The sequence below is a fragment of the Bacillus rossius genome (genome assembly GCF_032445375.1).
Source record: "Bacillus rossius redtenbacheri isolate Brsri chromosome 4 unlocalized genomic scaffold, Brsri_v3 Brsri_v3_scf4_1, whole genome shotgun sequence".
Classification (NCBI taxonomy): Eukaryota; Metazoa; Arthropoda; class Insecta; order Phasmatodea; family Bacillidae; genus Bacillus; species Bacillus rossius.
Window position 1 is genome coordinate 7,158,427 of NW_026962010.1, and position 15,090 is coordinate 7,173,516.

At 44.8% G+C, this 15,090-nt stretch overlaps 1 protein-coding gene across 1 annotated transcript in view; it reads right to left on the minus strand.

The window, feature by feature from the left end:
- Positions 1-15,090, minus strand: part of LOC134541501 (acyl-CoA synthetase short-chain family member 3, mitochondrial) — a 138,059-nt gene that overhangs the window by 9,715 nt on the left and 113,254 nt on the right. The window contains exon 11 of the mRNA XM_063384995.1: positions 11,989-12,134. Coding sequence (XP_063241065.1) covers positions 11,989-12,134 — 146 coding nt within the window. The remainder of the gene's footprint in view (positions 1-11,988; positions 12,135-15,090) is intronic.

Genomic DNA, 15,090 nt, shown 5'->3' on the forward strand with positions numbered 1-15,090 from the left:
GAGTCCCCCTGGCTGTAGCCCGCGTCCATCATGTCGTAGTAGCCCTGCACAGAGTCCCCCTGGCTGTAGCCCGCGTCCATCGTGTCGTAGTAGCCCTGCACAGAGTCCCCCTGGCTGTAGCCGGCGTCCATCGTGTCGTAGTAGCCCTGCACAGAGTCCCCCTGGCTGTAGCCGGCGTCCATCGTGTCGTAGTAGCCCTGCACAGAGTCCACCTGGCTGTAGCCCGCGTCCATCATGTCGTAGTAGCCCTGCACAGAGTCCCCCTGGCTGTAGCCCGCGTCCATCATGTCGTAGTAGCCCTGCACAGAGTCCAGGTCAGGATTTCATATTTACAGTAATTACTAGAGACCTAAAGGTAGACTCCATGATCCTCTACGCACTCGTGCAAATTACATCTGCTGTTTGGTTACCGACTCGTAACACCTGTTCACTGGAATGATCGTGATTCGGTAATTCTTCTGTTAAAGATGTTTCATTGGCCCAGAGTCCTTCAGATAAACTGTGGCCCAATCAATGAAGCAAAATAATGTCAAAAGTATTTGGACTATGTCCTATCGCGAAATGAATCCGCGAATTTTACAGGTCTTTAGTAATTACAGATAAACTTGTAGACTTGTTCAACTTTTTAAGTTTCACGAAATGAAAAATATATACTGCGCATACCTTTTTGCATAATTAGCTGCAAAAGTTACATTTGTAACGTTTTTTTTTGGGTTGTGCAAATAAGGAGAATTTAATTTATTGCAGAACTGAAACTTTTTAGGTTTAAATGGTTTTGAATTTCTTTGAGAAAGTACTGATTCATTTTACCTGGCATTTCAAAATTCTCAAATTTGTAACGATTTTAACAGCCAAGAAACTTGAAATGTTTTTTTGTGATAGAAATATAAACCGTATCATGAAGTAGCCAGTGGCATTGCAGTTAAACCTAAAAATTTTCAGTTCTCCAATAAATTTAATTCTCCTTATTTGTACAACCCAAAATGTTACAAATGTAACTTTGGTGGCTAATTATGCAAAAAGTATATGCTGTATATATATATATATATATATATATATATATATATATATATATATATATATATATATAATTTCGTGAAAGTTAAACAATTGAAAAAGCCTAAAAGTTGATCAGTGATTAATATAAATATAAAATCATGATCTGAAATGGGAGACACCCCCTTAACATTACAGACTATAACACGATATTAGTAAAAACATATAAATTTAAATTATGTTGTCTATTGTTACTGCTTAATTAAATCCTTTTATTTTGGAGCGAGACTAATATGGCTTCGTAGAGGTGGCAAATTTGTATAAACGTTTTCACGTCAGCGGTCTTATATACAAGCCAAATAATAATAATACAAATTTTAAATATTTTCTCAAAAATTTATAATTTTATCTTAAATATACATGTCTGTATACGAATGGCTTCAGTAGAGACTTATCCATCGTTTGGATGTACCATTAGCAAAAACATTCTCAGTTTTTAATTATATTAGTGTAAAACTCGTTATTAATGCTTGGAATATTATTTTGCTTCTATTTACAACAATTTAGTTAGGTTTAGAAGGATTAAAATTCAACGAATATATTATTTAATTTTCCTAATCTTCGTAATCTCAAATATAAAAACCAGGCTCAAGGACATAAGAATACAATATAATTGGAAATCCACTGTCATGGATTGTAGTTAAGGATTTAAGAAGAGTAGCTTTTCACGATCTATATTTAACGAATACGTAAAAATATAAAACTCCATCGGCACTGTTTGTAACGGAGTTTGGGAAACCTGCTTAGTGCACTTGGGGAAGTATTTTCTAGGTTTCGTCTCCCTCTTTAGGTCACCGATTACCTCAACACAGACTTCTGGAAGCTAGAGACTTAAATAGATCTGAGTTAACAGAAGTAGGTAAGTTTGGTATGTCCTGGTTAAGGGGCTACCTATAGAATATTCGCGGTGGTAATCATAGATTACATCATTTGCGATGGCCATTTTAGATGACATAATTTCCGGAGCACTTTTTGTAATAATGACATCATCATTATAGTGTATCCCGCTCATTTGCATTGCACCTTTTGTTACAATGACATCATCATCGAATACTCCACTCATATACTTACATAGCTAATATCGTTCAAACATCGAGCACCGTAATCCTATGATTTGCATTTGTCGTTATGGTGGCATCGCCATATTGTTATCGACTGCTGGAGGCAACCATCTTCTTTTCAAAAATCCTCAAAAATAATCAACATTTCTGAAAATTTCTAAAAAAAATCGTATTTTGAGGGAAAAATTAAAGTTTTGAATGAAAATTTCCTATTTTATTCCCCCAAAATGCCATTGTCTTGAAATGTCCCCTAAAATGACTTAAATCATCCATGGGAAAACCGCCCTAAGAAGCTGGTGGGGAGCTTTGATCCTGATCTTGATCTCGATCTCCAATGCCATCGTTTCACTTTCAGTTTAGGTCACGATCTTGAAAATTCGTATTTTTAAGCTAGAAGATCGGGAAATTTTAAAATTTTTAAAATAAATATTAATAAAATATTTTTTTTTGCCATTTTAAAATTTATCTGCCATCGTGAAAATCATAATAATTATTATAGGACAAATGAGGGAAAACTAATAACATATATAAAAAAATTCATTTATTACAATTTTTGAAGATAACATTTTTAAAAAGTACTGGATTTTAACCCATTGAGATCATTGGATTAAAAATGGCGACAGATCCTTCCTTCATGGAAGCCACCGGTGACTGACCTCCCACCACGCATTCCAAGGAATATATTACATTGGTCAGTATGATGTCATGACGGCCATCTTGTTTTCGTCTGCTGGAGACCACCATCTCTGGTCCGACGTATTGTTTTCGTCTGCTAGAGGACATAGCCATATTATTAGTTTAATTTTTACTTGCTAGAGTGAAGTAATTATTTATTAGCAGACAGTAAACTGTCGCGATATCCACCACCTTGTCGGCCTTTTGGCTGCCATCTTAAAAATCTGAAACTATGAAGCTAGAAAATCGGAAAAAATTCAAAAATTCATAAAAAAATAACATGTTAAACAAATTTTTAATTCAATCTATTGCAGTGCTTGGTTCGAGCTTTGATAAATACAAATTTTTTTATTATAGTTTAAAAATGACACTTCTTTAATATATCATGTCCAAAATCTCAAAAGCGGCCAAAAATTCACCACCTACCAGCCTTCAGTAAGCTTATGAAGACATAATGGCAATTATCTTGAAAATTCGTAATTATTAACTTACAAATTCGGGGAAAATGTCAAAAATCATCAAAGAAATCACCTATTAATGTAATGTATGTTTCGATGGATTTTCTTCCGCAGTTAGATACCCGGTAGAAAAGAGTTATGCAACTTTATTACTTATATGTTGAACAGTGTAAGGTCTGGGATACAATAACTAAAAAGAATCACTATCACATTAAACAGCAGGACAGAGCACACCAAGTGCCATTAAGCACCACGTGTTCGATACCCACTCGCCTGGCGAGTAGTAGGCCTATAGGCATGGGGCTCCTGCGGCAGGGGTCAGTGTGAGGTGTCGAGGTGTCGACCTGCGTCATGAGTTCCGATGTCACGGCAGCTATCTTGGATGACTTTGACCTTTACCTTGAAACTGGTGGCTGTTTTGGATCTGCCATTTCGTTTTCCCACCATCTTTGTTTCAAAAACAATCCGCTATATTATTTCTGGAATGTTCCACCATTTTGAATTCTAGAACTTTTTACCATCTTATGATGTAACCATTACAATTTTCGGTATGGTCACCATCTTGAATATCTATAGATTACATAAAAAAAATCAGGAATTTTTCATAAATATAAAAAATTAATTAATGTAATTTTAATTAAAACTTCCAATATTTTTTAAAAAATGTTGCCTTCTTGAAAATCCATATTTTTAAAGCTAGAAATTCGTGAAAAATTAAAAATCACTAAAAAATGTAATCAATTAAATTTTAAACACACTTATGTCATGGAGCTTAGAGTCCTCGGTTCGAACCCGGCGATCGCAAAATAAAAATGGCGATGGACCCTTCCTGCATGGAAACCACCGGGGCAGACTGATATCCAACCACTAATATAAATATTACTATAGCTAGTATGTCGTCATGGCGGCCATATTGGTTTCGTCTGCTGGAGGCCACCATATTGGTTCTGACTTATGGTTTTAGTATGATAGAGGTAACTGCTGCCATATTAGTTTAATTTTTAACCTCTAGACTGCAGTAATCATATGTTGCTAGGATGCCCATCATCTTGAAATCCATCCACCATCTTGAAAATCACTAAATTTAAACTATAATTTCGGAAAAAATTCCAAAAATCTACTATAGTCGCTTGTTTATATAATGATTGATTCGATCACCTTAGTTCAATTCTCGACCAATAATTTGTCGCCTGTTACCCAGTGCCGGGGCGAGCAGCCCACGTCTGTCCCTACCAGGACAGCCGGTTACAATCATTCTGTTTGAACCCAGCTGACTTTGACCTCACCATGGCTAGTCGCGTAGAAACGGTAGAGACGCAAAACTAAAATTAAACACTTGATTATGTGTTGAGTAGATTATTGCAGGGTTCATACTAATTACTTCGTAAGCAAACATTTAAATTTATTCTGACATAAAAAAAGGATAAATAATAATACACGGAATACTGACAAGTGGCATAAAATACATAAAAAAAGACATAAAAATTACAATCCTTACGTGATGCCCGGCCGTAGCGATCACGTTACCTACAACACCAAAGCCTTGCCTTCGCATAAGTCTAAGTCCGTACTGAATGACGGAGGAGGGGGGGGGGAGTCCACACCAAAGCTTGCACACCGTCCCAAACCTACTTCTTCCACCAATAACAAATTAAAGTTTTACTTACAATAATTCTCGCCGTGTAGTAGAAATTTACCAAACTGTAGCGCACGCGGCGCCTCCAGGTACCCGGGCTGTAGACTCGGCGTAGGTGACACATGTAGCACAGACAAATGGCAGCGGTCTTCGCACTTCGGGGTGAAAAACAAATAAACCAGCTGATGCAGGCCGCGGCAACGATGGCACCGCGTAGCACTCTCCAGGGTTAACAGTTAACAACGACCGTGTGGGTCGCGTCCCTACTCCCGTGCACGGAGCTACACCGACACCCCATATTTATGGCTCTCCACTCCAGTTCAGGAACTACCAGCTGTTCCATCGTCGGTCAACGCCCGCAAGTCACTGTCTCCCCCAGAGTCCAAACAGTCTCTCCCCTGCATACGTCACACACCCGTGATGTCATCCACCTCCCTCCGCTAATTCCCCCTATTTCATACGTGGACAAGTCCATTCAACAGAGGTAAATGGCCGCACGGAAAACCAAAGTCTTTGATTAATGTTAACTGAGACTTTGGAAGACGTAAATAAAAATAAATATGAAAGCATTAACTAAAAAATTTACGTTAACATTAAAATTAAACATAATTAAACATTAAACATAATAACATGAGACACCAGAAGTGTCTCAATCTCTTAGGCATAGAAGCTATCGCGAATAAGCTTGTGGTCCAAATCTTAGAGGAAGTAGATCCTAGGTTCCGATTCGCAAATGTGGATCACACGGAAAAGTTCGGGACTACAAAACGCAGTAAAACCTTTCTCGAAGGAATTTCGCACTATGTAACCGATGTCAGCTTTACTCTTTCGTGGATCTTTATTCTTTGTGTTGGAAAACACTGTTCGAAGGAGGTGATAATATTTCAAATCTTTAGGCTCCATTTTCGTGATAGTAAGCTCCATGGAACTATATTTGCTTATTAATTTCGGCAAAATATCCAGCCACTTGTAATTTCCATTAGCCGTGAACTGACGCCACATCTTGCTGCGTAAAGTTCTGGTAAACTTTTCGACAACAGACTTTTTGACATTACTGAATGTGAGTAGTGTTTGGTGCCAAACTTCTTCATCAAAGCCTTGAAGGTCACATTGTAGAATTCTTTGCCGAGATCCATTTGCAAATGCGATGGTACACATGCATTGCGCATAATGTCTGTCATGGCCTTGGTTAAGTCGATCGCATTATGATTTCACATGTTTGGCCCAAGCGAACTTGCTATACACATGGATGACCGTCAACATGCACTTAAACCTTTATTCATTAAGGGATATGGTATCATCTCAAAAAGGTCCGTCTGGAATAAATCATAAAGTCCGTGCACTACGAAATTGCGCCTGCACCAAGAGAAGAAAGTAAATTTTTTAGCCTGTCGACTAATTCGTATGGGTCGTTCCAGTACACATAGTCAAAGTTCCGATCACTTTCTAGGTTTTTTATTTCTTCACCATTTACTGCTAGTTCACTGGGGAGATTGGTGAGAATGTCGATTTTTGTCACGATCTTCATCTTTATATGTGCCACTTTCTAGATCGTTTTCGACAAATGTGCATGGATTATTTCTAGAAGTTTCTTGTACTCTTGCAAAACTTCGTGAGAATAGCCATTAGGTTGTTTGCGAAACAGCAATTCGTACAGACCTGGAGTCCCGTGTTTTTGTACTCTTCTACACGTATGATATTTCCTGGTAAAAAGTATATTTTGAGGCCTTACTTAAGGCGCTCGAGTTTAAAGTCGGAGATCGCAGAAGGGAGTACCAACTAAATGCAGTGAGAAGTACGGTCCCTAGGCAAAAAAGAATGACCTGGATAATAATTGAAAACATCACTGCCTGTTTACTATTTAATATTTCCGCTTGGCATCGGCTTGGTACATTGAAATACAGAACCATTTACACAAATCTGCAGAAGATCTAGATCTCGCATTAAAGAAAAGGACATCTAAAGTAATCACATATTATAAACACTATATTACGGGTAATTATACAAATATTTAGAAAGCATTAGTTTTTCCCTAACAGGTCCGTTGATTACAATCCTGGATGACGTAATTGTCTATAACTGTTGTTTAGGCACAATTCCCAATGTTTTGGTCAAACCGGACTCTCGTTTCGACGTAATTATGCGAGTCTCACATCCCGCACCACAGCAATGTGTTAAGTCTGGCTTGCAGTTTACGTAAATTCTCACGTAGCGTAAAAAGGAGAAGTAGAGTTTATTTCGCCACATTACGATTCAAGAAACTAGCAAGATAATGAATTTGAGTTTATGATCAGTCAAGTCTCTCTGCTCATAGATTTTCCTTAAAAAACCAACCCGGTGTCCGGCTGTTAATAGCGGTTGCGTCGAGGCTTACTTGTAGTTGCGCAGCATGGTGGACGATAACCCGGGCTGGGCACTGGTCGATGCGTAGGTGAATGGAACAGCCTTTCCATTTTAGCAGCGGCGCAACACGCCTGCACCCGCGAGCCGAAGTCGACTCCACCAGCCGCCAGCACCGTCTCTCTCTGCCGCTCTTCAGCCGCAGACCGTCGCAGGTTAACGCGTCACCATGACGTCATAAGGCTCAGCGCGCCACGCGGTGTTGGCTCGCGGAAACACACACAAGCGCAGCGCCGCGAATGTCCGTAATGCTTTTGTTTTAATCAATCTTCAGGACGAAAATGAACCAAGTGCCAAACAATCTATCATAACATATGATATAAATAATTACCAAATTAAAAGGACGTTAAAACAAACAAATAATAAAAGTGAAGTTAATGGAGGCGTGGCAACGCCTCAATATCCCCCCCTTAAAAAAAACTAATTTAACACCAAAAACAAAAAAAATTGAGGTAGCTTCGAGCCACTATAAGGCGAGAAAACGGGGAAGCACTCAAAACACGCCATTCAAGCAACAGACCTCAAAGAAAAGCAAGAAGAAAAAAGCACACAGTGAGAAAAAACACGCGAAGAAAAACACTAGAGAGAGACAAAAAAAAAACAATAATTAAGACCAAACAATGCTTTGTGCCACTTTCCCGTTTACTCGTTAACAAACAAGCAACATAATTCCTTACTAGGGGGTAGTAACCGTAATCCACCTCTGAGACACGTAAGGCGCAAAAAGAAACCTACTCAGCAGCATAAGCCCTATACTTAAGTCGAGCAGCCACCCCAAAAAAAACAAAAAATTAAAACCCCAAAAAAAAACTAACCAATACGACGATAAAAAAACCTAAACCTCAAGTCAAACCCGACAGTCACGAGCGAAATGCCCTAAACGCCCACACCGAAAACAGGTACCTCCCTTCTTAACTTTATTTGGCCCTCGCGAACTTTCACTACTTTTGCCCACCGCGCCTTGCATTAATTGCTTTTTGAACTGGAAACTGGTAAAACAAACGTTTTCCACCGCCACTGCCCACTCTAATAAATCTGACAACTTATGTGGTTTGTTCACGTAACACGACTCATGACGCACCTGTGGACAAACATTTTCGAGAACAAGACTAACCCATTCCTCCTCAGTCTTACTCACTCCTAGTGCCTTCGCATAATCCAAAATCTCCTGCACAAAATGCAAGACGGTTTCATTTAGCTCCTGAAATCTATAAACTTTACTCATAATTAATTGCTCACGAACCCGCCGAGGACAAAGCTTATTCCACAACGCCTCCTTACAATCAACCCATGACATATGACTCTTATAACCCGCAATGACTATATCGTAAGCTAAGCCTGTGCAACGCGAAGCAACAGCCAAAACTAAATCACTCTCATTGGAAAAATAATTTGCGTTAGCTAGCTTGTCTACGACCATGCAAAACTCTAATATATCCTCTACATTTGCTGACTGCAGTTTCGGAACATTTTCTAATGATCGCAAAGCAAACTTATTTTTTAGAAAATTTGTACTAAGCGAGCCAGACCCACTCTCTTCTGCCTGTTCCGTTTGCCACGAAACTCTTTCTCCTTTCAAATGCGCCACAAACTTCTGTCTTAAAACATCTATGCTTTCGTCCGCACTGTGCTCGACTGACGCAGCTCTTAAATTAGTCATTATCTCCTCTTTATGTAATTTATATATCCAAGCCAATGCCATACTGGTGATATAAAAAATCAATAAGTATCTTAAACACCGAAAACTACCGCGTCTGCGACTCTGACGAGCAGAGTGGCGCAGTTTTGAGGCCTTACTTAAGGCGCTCGAGTTTAAAGTCGGAGATCGCAGAAGGGAGTACCAACTAAATGCAGTGAGAAGTACGGTCCCTAGGCAAAAAAGAATGACCTGGATAATAATTGAAAACATCACTGCCTGTTTACTATTTAATATTTCCGCTTGGCATCGGCTTGGTACATTGAAATACAGAACCATTTACACAAATCTGCAGAAGATCTAGATCTCGCATTAAAGAAAAGGACATCTAAAGTAATCACATATTATAAACACTATATTACGGGTAATTATACAAATATTTAGAAAGCATTAGTTTTTCCCTAACAGGTCCGTTGATTACAATCCTGGATGACGTAATTGTCTATAACTGTTGTTTAGGCACAATTCCCAATGTTTTGGTCAAACCGGACTCTCGTTTCGACGTAATTATGCGAGTCTCACATCCCGCACCACAGCAATGTGTTAAGTCTGGCTTGCAGTTTACGTAAATTCTCACGTAGCGTAAAAAGGAGAAGTAGAGTTTATTTCGCCACATTACGATTCAAGAAACTAGCAAGATAATGAATTTGAGTTTATGATCAGTCAAGTCTCTCTGCTCATAGTTTTTCCTTAAAAAACCAACCCGGTGTCCGGCTGTTAATAGCGGTTGCGTCGAGGCTTACTTGTAGCTGCGCAGCATGGTGGACGATAACCCGGGCTGGGCACTGGTCGATGCGTAGGTGAATGGAACAGCCTTTCCATTTTAGCAGCGGCGCAACACGCCTGCACCCGCGAGCCGAAGTCGACTCCACCAGCCGCCAGCACCGTCTCTCTCTGCCGCTCTCCAGCCGCAGACCGTCGCAGGTTAACGCGTCACCATGACGTCATAAGGCTCAGCGCGCCACGCGGTGTTGGCTCGCGGAAACACACACAAGCGCAGCGCCGCGAATGTTCGTAATGCTTTTGTTTTAATCAATCTTCAGGACGAAAATGAACCAAGTGCCAAACAATCTATCATAACATATGATATAAATAATTACCAAATTAAAAGGACGTTAAAACAAACAAATAATAAAAGTGAAGTTAATGGAGGCGTGGCAACGCCTCAATTTCTTGAGCACCGAGGAACCGTAACAGTACTTGTTGATTTCTCCTCTGCTGGAACAGTAGGCGAAACGAATATCGAGCAAGCCAGGATACGTTTCCTGACTCCAGGATCTTAAACGTAAATCAATGTTCTTGTCATTTCTACATTCTTTAGCATATTGATACGTTTGGTCGTTCTCGCTTGGACACATAGCTTGGACACATAGCAGCATCCAATAAATTGACTTACGTGTTAGCGAGACACCTGTAGATTTTCCGCAGCAGTGATAATTGCATTAATGTGCGTTTTAAAGACGCAGTAACAGCTCATATTTCAAATTTATGTAGTCTTTAGTGAATCTAGGAAGCTTTGTCATAGAAACACAAAATTTGAACTTACCTTCAGCATAAACAAGTAGCTTGTAATCATTATTTTTAGAACCACTCGGCCATTTTTGCAACAGACCGTTTGGTGTGACCGAAAATTAATTTTTCATAGCAGATGTTATGAGTGGACAGAGATGCGAAGGACAGAGTTTTAGTATGCAGAGCTGTGATGGGCATAACTGTGAGGGGCATAGTTGTAGTGTTTTTATCTGTGAGGATCAGAGTTGCAGTTAGCAGATCTGTGAGGGGCAGAGCATTGAGTTTCAGGGCTTTAGTAGGCAGACCAGTGGAAAAAAAGGAGCTGCAGTGTTCCAGATCAGTGAGTGGCAAATACGTGAGGGAAAATCAGGTAGGGGCAGGGCTTCAGTAGCAGACCAATGTGAAGCAAAGCTGAATCGTCCAAGCAGTGAGGTGCAGAGCTTTGAGGGCCAGAGCTGCGAGGGGCAGAGCAGTGAAGGAAAAGGTATAATATGCAGAGTGTTAAGGAGCAGAGATGTTTTGGGCAGAGAGATAGTAGTCACAGAATTGAGAGACAGTAGTAAAGGGCAGGGCTGTGAAGGGCGAGGAGTAAGGTGCTAAGCTGTAGTAGACCTAACTAAAATGGACAAAGTTGTGGTGGGCAGAGCTTTGAGAAGGAGTACAGTGATGGGCAAATCTGTTATATGTAGAGCTTTGAGGGAAATGCAGTAAGAGGCACAGCTGTATTATGCAGAGCTGTGAAGAGCATATTTGTAGTGGGCATAGCTGTGAGGGGCATAAAGTGAGGGTCAGATCTGTAGTGGGCTGAGCTTTAGTAGGCAGAGTTGTAAGTGGCAGAGTTGTATTGGGCAGAGTTGTATTGGGCAGAGTAGTGAGGGCCAGAGCTGTTGGAGCAGAGCATTAAGTGTAAGAGCTTTGAGTTGAAGGTGTTGTAATAAGTTTTCCTCTATGTGCCAAGAACGAGATGAAGGCAAGTCTCGTTTAACGTAGCCTGGGCGCTGTTTATGGTAAAGTTCGTCTTAAGCAGGGAAATAAAATACACGACTGTGCCCTTCATTTAGATATTGGAAACTGATTAATATTTAAAAATGTGAAACAATATAAAAAATGGCATGTTCTGAATCTAGCACAAAAGCAACTGTTTATCTAAAGCAGCTTGATAAGTGTCACAATACTTCCACGCACTACTCAATGAAGTATTCAAGTTCTATGTGAATACTACCTAAGCATTAGAATTAAACTGACAAATAAATTTATGTTTCTAAGTAAACAATTTTAGCATACAAATGCTATGATTATGGCTTAATAAATGATACATTTTTACAAGTCGTACGATATAAATCTAACAAAACCTCGACTCTATCTGAAAGTTAACCAAATCTTCTGTCGTAAACAATTCCATGTCCTGTTTAGGTCTAATTAGTACAAGGAGAGGTGATTGACGCCACTCAAGGGTGTCTACAGGTTAAGAGCTAGCGACAGGCAATATCTCACTGGGTAGGTGGAGAAGTAGATCTGTTTGAACCTCTCTGGAGCATTGTACAAGCAGCTGATGGTCCCCGGAGGCAGGGGCAGCTTCACCACGATCCGACCAATCTCGTGCGCGCCGGCTCTGCTGCCGTCTGGCCTCAGCACCCTCACTGCGGGCACAACACACCGTCTCCGCACTCAGTCGCCCTCAGCAACCTCACTGCGGGCACACACACCGTCTCTGCACTCAGTCGCCCTCAGCACCCTCACTGCGGGCACAACACACCGTCTCTGCACTCAGTCGCCCTCAGCACCCTCACTGCGGGCACACACACCGTCTCTGCACTCAGTCGCCCTCAGCACCCTCACTGCGGGCACACACACCGTCTCTGCACTCAGTCGCCCTCAGCAGCCTCACTGCGGGCACACACACCGTCTCTGCACTCAGTCGCCCTCAGCACCCTCACTGCGGGCACAACACACCGTCTCTGCACTCAGTCGCCCTCAGCACCCTCACTGCGGGCACACACACCGTCTCTGCACTCAGTCGCCCTCAGCACCCTCACTGCGGGCACACACACCGTCTCTGCACTCAGTCGCCCTCAGCACCCTCACTGCGGGCACACACACCGTCTCTGCACTCAGTCGCCCTCAGCACCCTCACTGCGGGCACACACACCGTCTCTGCACTCAGTCGCCCTCAGCACCCTCACTGCGGGCACAATACACCGTCTCTGCACTCAGTCGCCCTCAGCACCCTCACTGCGGGCACACACACCGTCTCTGCACTCAGTCGCCCTCAGCACCCTCACTGCGGGCACACACACCGTCTCTGCACTCAGTCGCCCTCAGCACCCTCACTGCGGGCACACACACCGTCTCTGCACTCAGTCGCCCTCAGCACCCTCACTGCGGGCACACACACCGTCTCTGCACTCAGTCGCCCTCAGCACCCTCACTGCGGGCACACACACCGTCTCTGCACTCAGTCGCCCTCAGCACCCTCACTGCGGGCACACACACCGTCTCTGCACTCAGTCGCCCTCAGCACCCTCACTGCGGGCACACACACCGTCTCTGCACTCAGTCGCCCTCAGCACCCTCACTGCGGGCACACACACCGTCTCTGCACTCAGTCGCCCTCAGCAGCCTCACTGCGGGCACAACACACCGTCTCTGCACTCAGTCGCCCTCAGCACCCTCACTGCGGGCACACACACCGTCTCTGCACTCAGTCGCCCTCAGCACCCTCACTGCGGGCACACACACCGTCTCTGCACTCAGTCGCCCTCAGCACCCTCACTGCGGGCACACACACCGTCTCTGCACTCAGTCGCCCTCAGCACCCTCACTGCGGGCACACACACCGTCTCTGCACTCAGTCGCCCTCAGCACCCTCACTGCGGGCACACACACCGTCTCTGCACTCAGTCGCCCTCAGCACCCTCACTGCGGGCACACACACCGTCTCTGCACTCAGTCGCCCTCAGCACCCTCACTGCGGGCACACACGCCGTCTCTGCACTCAGTCGCCCTCAGCACCCTCACTGCGGGCACACACGCCGTCTCTGCACTCAGTCGCCCTCAGCACCCTCACTGCGGGCACACACGCCGTCTCTGCACTCAGTCGCCCTCAGCACCCTCACTGCGGGCACACACACCGTCTCTGCACTCAGTCGCCCTCAGCACCCTCACTGCGGGCACACACACCGTCTCTGCACTCAGTCGCCCTCAGCACCCTCACTGCGGGCACACACACCGTCTCTGCACTCAGTCGCCCTCAGCACCCTCACTGCGGACACACACACCGTCTCTGCACTCAGTCGCCCTCAGCACCCTCACTGCGGGCACACACACCGTCTCTGCACTCAGTCGCCCTCAGCACCCTCACTGCGGGCACACACACCGTCTCTGCACTCAGTCGCCCTCAGCACCCTCACTGCGGGCACACACACCGTCTCTGCACTCAGTCGCCCTCAGCACCCTCACTGCGGACACACACACCGTCTCTGCACTCAGTCGCCCTCAGCACCCTCACTGCGGGCACACACACCGTCTCTGCACTCAGTCGCCCTCAGCATTCTCACTGCGGGCACACACACCGTCTCTGCACTCAGTCGCCCTCAGCACCCTCACTGCGGGCACACACACCGTCTCTGCACTCAGTCGCCCTCAGCACCCTCACTGCGGACACACACACAGTGTCTGTGCACTCAATCGCCCTCAGCACCCTCACTGCGGGCACACACACCGTCTCTGCACTCAGTCGCCCTCAGCACCCTCACTGCGGGCACACACACCGTCTCTGCACTCAGTCGCCCTCAGCACCCTCACTGCGGGCACACACACCGTCTCTGCACTCAGTCGCCTTCAGCACCCTCACTGCGGGCACACACACCTTCTTTGCACTCAGTCGCCCTCAGCACCCTCACTGCGGGCACACACACCGTCTCTGCACTCAGTCGCCCTCAGCACCCTCACTGCGGGCACACACACCGTCTTTGCACTCAGTCGCCCTCAGCACCCTCACTGCGGGCACACACACCGTCTCTGCACTCAGTCGCCCTCAGCACCCTCACTGCGGGCACACACGCCGTCTCTGCACTCAGTCGCCCTCAGCACCCTCACTGCGGACACACACGCCGTCTCTGCACTCAGTCGCCCTCAGCACCCTCACTGCGGGCACACACGCCGTCTCTGCACTCAGTCGCCCTCAGCACCCTCACTGCGGGCACACACGCCGTCTCTGCACTCAGTCGCCCTCAGCACCCTCACTGCGGGCACACACACCGTCTCTGCACTCAGTCGCCCTCAGCACCCTCACTGCGGGCACAACACACCGTCTCTGCACTCAGTCGCCCTCAGCACCCTCACTGCGGGCACAACACACCGTCTCTGCACTCAGTCGCCCTCAGCACCCTCACTGCGGGCACAACACACCGTCTCTGCACTCAGTCGCCCTCAGCACCCTCACTGCGGGCACACACACCGTCTCTGCACTCAGTCGCCCTCAGCACCCTCACTGCGGGCACAACACCGTCTCTGCACTCAGTCGCCCTCAGCAGCCTCACTGCGGGCACACACACCGTCTCTGCACTCAGTCGCCCTCAGCACCCTCACTGCGGG